Here is a 3855-nt window from a genome sequence, read left to right on the forward strand (position 1 = left end):
GTGACACTTGCATCCCTCATCCCTCTGAGGGTGACACCCACGTCCCTTGTCCCTCTCAGTGACACCAGTGTCCTTCCTCTCTCTCAGGTGACACCGGCGTCCCTTGTCCCTCTCAGAGTGACACTCCCCCTCCTCAAAGCCCGAGTTGCTGCTATTTTTAGCCTCAAAGCAGGTTCTCAGCAGCACGTGTGGCACAGGAACAGCTCGTTTAGCACCTAAATCGCTCGGGAAGGACTTCCCGGTGTTCCCGGTGGGAAGGATGGTCGGGCGGCAGACGAGGGAGTCTGGAATGCGGCAGCTCCTCGGGCAGAGCCCGGGGCGCCCCTGCTCATCCCGGCATCATCCCGGTGAATCAGGAGGAGCAAACCGGGCTGTTTTCCTGCCGGGAACGGCCCCGACGCGGCGGGTCCCCAACAGCAGGGAGGAGATGTCACCTCGATGTCACCTCCGAGCCCCGACCAACACCCCGGGCGGCTCCGAGGCGGGAGTTGGGGAAGGACGGGATGTTCCCGGCTCGGGAGCCCCTCCTGAGGACCCCCGCGGGTGTTTTTCTCCCCCCCCCCCAGACCTGTACACGGCCCCCGACTCGTGCGAGGGTCGCTGCGGGGAACCCCCGAGCGAGGAGGACGAGTGTCACTGTCACCCGGAGTGCGGGACCCGCGGCAGCTGCTGCGGGGACTTCGACCGGCACTGCCGGCCCGGTGAGACCCCCGGGACGGGGGGTGGGCGCGGGGGGCTCCCCCGGGGGTGGGGGGTCCTGGGAAGGCTCCATCACCCCCCCCCCCGGAGCGGCTTCATCACCTTTTCCTTTCTGCTCCGCGCAGGCGGGGACGGGGATGAGGATGAGGATGAGGAGGCAGCTCCAGCCCGCGGTGAGTCTGCCCGGGGTGAGGGGGGGGAACAGGATGAGCCTGGGGATGAGCCCCGCGGTGTGACCCCCAAATCCCACGGAGATATGCTGTCCCTGTGTGCCTGTGCACTCCAAACCACCCCCTGGATCGGCGTTCCCAGGGTCCTGTGCACCCCAAATCCCACATGGGGGGAGGGGTCTGATCCCTTTGGATGTGTCACACGGAGCGGGAGGGGGCTGATCCCAATGGATGTGTCACACGGAGCAGGGTCACACCTGAAAATGGGGAGGGGGCTGATCCCTTTGGATGTGTCACACGGAGTAGAGTCACACCTGAAAATGGGGAGGGGTCTGATCCCTTTGGATGTGTCACACGGAGCGGGGTCACACCCGGGGGACAGGGGCTGATCCCAGGGGATGTGTCACACGGAGCGGGAGGGGGCTGATCCCTTTGGATGTGTCACACGGAGCGGGGTCCCACCCGGGGGACAGGGGCTGACAATTCCCGGCTCCCCCGGATCCCAGGGAAGGCTCCCTGTGGCCACCTCGTGTCGGTGGTTTTGGGGAGGGTCTGGACCCCCCTGTCGTCCCCCCAGGGGTCCGATGGGTGCCGGACGACCCCCCGCAGCCCCTCCTGCCCCTCCCCACAGGCGGCTTCTCCCGGAGCAGCGATTCCATCACGGAGCAGGAGCTCCTGGAGCTGTCGGAGCAGCTCTACGGGCTGGATCACAACCGGGCCCGGCCCGGAGACATCGCCCTCAACCCCCAGCACCGGGCGGGCCCCGGCGAGACGGGACACGGGCGGGACCTGTCGCCACAGCCGTGAGTGGCCACCGGGGGGGGGGCTGGGGGTGGCCGGTGGTGGCCCGGGGGCTACCAGAGATGGTGTGGGGCGGTCCTGTGGGGTCTGTGATGGGGCAGCAGGTTCTGTGGGGTCTGTGATGGGGCAGCAGGTCCTGTGGGGTCTGTGATGGGGGCAGCAGGTCCTGTGGGGTCTGTGATGGGGGTAGAACAACCTGTGGGGTCCATGGGGAGGGAGTTCCTCTCCCTTACCCACTCTCCCCCCCCCAGGCTCTACAAACACGTGAACGAGGAGCTGTTCTCCAAACCCACCTACTCCAGCTTCATTAAGCTGCTGGATAATTACCAGCGGGCCACGGGCAGGGAGGAGGAGGTGACTGCGGAGGAGCTGCGGGAACAGGACACCTTCCTCGGGGAGGCGATGGAAACGGAGCTCATGAGGACGCTCTTCACCTTCCTCCGAGAGAAAAGTGAGTTGTGGGGCGGGGCGGGGGCCGCGGGAATTCCCCAAGGGAAGCTCCGGCCGGGCGGGAGGTGCCCCGGGAGGGGCGGGGAGGAGCGGGATGATTCCCGAGGGGCAGGAGGGGGTGAGGGACGGGATGGGGTGAGGGACGGGGGAGCCCCGGCTCTGCCTCTCCCAGCGCTGCCAGTCCCGGCTCCCTCCTGTCCCACAGACCGCTACGGCTCCGAGCAGGAATTCCTGGAGGATTTGAAGGGGATGTGGTTCGGGCTCTACTCCAGAGGGGACGGAGAGCAGGACTCCAGCGGCTTCGAGCACGTCTTCTCAGGTACAGCCCGGCTGGGGTGGGGGGAGAGGGGCAGGGGGGGCCGGGGGCTCACCCAGGGGTGTCCCTCGTGTTTAGGGGAGGTGAAGAAAGGGAAAGTGTCCGGATTCCACAACTGGATTCGCTTCTACCTCCTGGAGAAGCAGGGAACGGTCAACTACCTGAGCCACAACTTCGACGGGCCGGTGAGTGAGCCCGGGGGGGACTGGCAGGGGCAGCAGGGCCTGGGGGGGCTGTGATGGGGGTAGGACAACCTGTGGGGTCTGTGATGGGGCAGGACAACCTGTGGGGTCTGTGATGGGGGCAGAACATCCTGTGGGGTCTGTGATGGGGACAGGACATCCTGTGGGGTCTGTGATGGGGGTAGGACAACCTGTGGGGTCTGTGATGGGGGTAGGACATCCTGTGGGGTCTGTGATGGGGGCAGGACAACCTGTGGGGTCTGTGATGGGAGTAGGACAACCTGTGGGGTCTGTGATGGGGCAGAACAACCTGTGGGGTCTGTGACAGGGGCAGCACCACCCCAAACCAGCCTCATCCCAACAGGATGGATCCAGAGTATCAGAGATGGATCCAGAGCACTGGGGATGGATCCACAGCATTGGGGATGGATCCAGAGCCTCAGGGGTGGATCCAGAACTTCAGGGGTGGTTCCATAGGCTCAGGGGTGGATCCACAGCACTAGGGATGGATCCAGAGCCTCAGGGATGGATCCACAGCACTAGGGATGGATCCAGAGCCTCAGGGATAGATCCAGAGCCCAGGGGTGGATCCAGAGCACTGGGGATGGATCCACAGCACCAGAGGTGGATCCAGAGCCTCAGGGGTGGATCCAGAGCCCCAGGGATGGATCCAGAGCCTCAGGGGTAGATCCAGAGCCCCAGGGATGGATCCACAGCACTGGGGATGCTCCCCCTGCTTCCCGGGGTGTCCCAGGGGTGGGGTGGGATGAGCAGGTCCAGAACAGACACCTCAACACCCAGAAGGGCCCCTCCTGCCCTAAGTCAGAGGTTTGGGGCCGGGGGGCTCCTCTGGGGTCTCTCAGCCCGGTTGGACCCCGCTCTGTCCCCAGGGGGTGTGGGAGGATTCCCGGGGCACCAGAGGGTCTGGGGGGGTTCTTGGAGCCCCCGGGAACAAGGCTCTGACCCCCCTTGACCCCCCTGTCCCGTAGTGGGACACGTTCCCCACGGTGCTGGGGCTGCAGTTCAGCTGGGACGGGTTCCACAAGGAGGTGGGATCCGCCTTCATCGGCTCCAGCCCCGAGTTCGAGCTCGGCCTCTACACCCTCTGCTTCCTGGCGCGGCCCGGCCGGGCGTGAGTACCCCTGTCCTGGAGCTGTCTGTCCCTCTGTCCTGCTCTGTGTGTCCTGGGTCTGTCCGTCTGTCCTGCTCTGTGTGTCCTGGGGCTGTCCGTCTGTCC

At 65.7% G+C, this 3855-nt stretch overlaps 1 protein-coding gene across 1 annotated transcript; it reads left to right on the top strand.

The window, feature by feature from the left end:
* Positions 1–259: 259 nt before the first annotated feature.
* Positions 260–3754, top strand: LOC113941099 (poly(U)-specific endoribonuclease-like). The gene is made up of 7 exons (XM_027632255.1): positions 260–701; positions 825–872; positions 1447–1672; positions 1922–2121; positions 2326–2439; positions 2515–2621; positions 3608–3754. Exons 1-7 carry the CDS (start codon positions 260–262, stop codon positions 3752–3754), a joined length of 1284 nt encoding a protein of 427 aa, XP_027488056.1.
* The last annotated feature ends 101 nt before the right edge of the window (positions 3755–3855 follow it).

This window comes from Corapipo altera, unplaced genomic scaffold (assembly GCF_003945725.1).
Source record: "Corapipo altera isolate COAL_440 unplaced genomic scaffold, ASM394572v1 60618, whole genome shotgun sequence".
NCBI lineage: Eukaryota > Metazoa > Chordata > Aves > Passeriformes > Pipridae > Corapipo > Corapipo altera.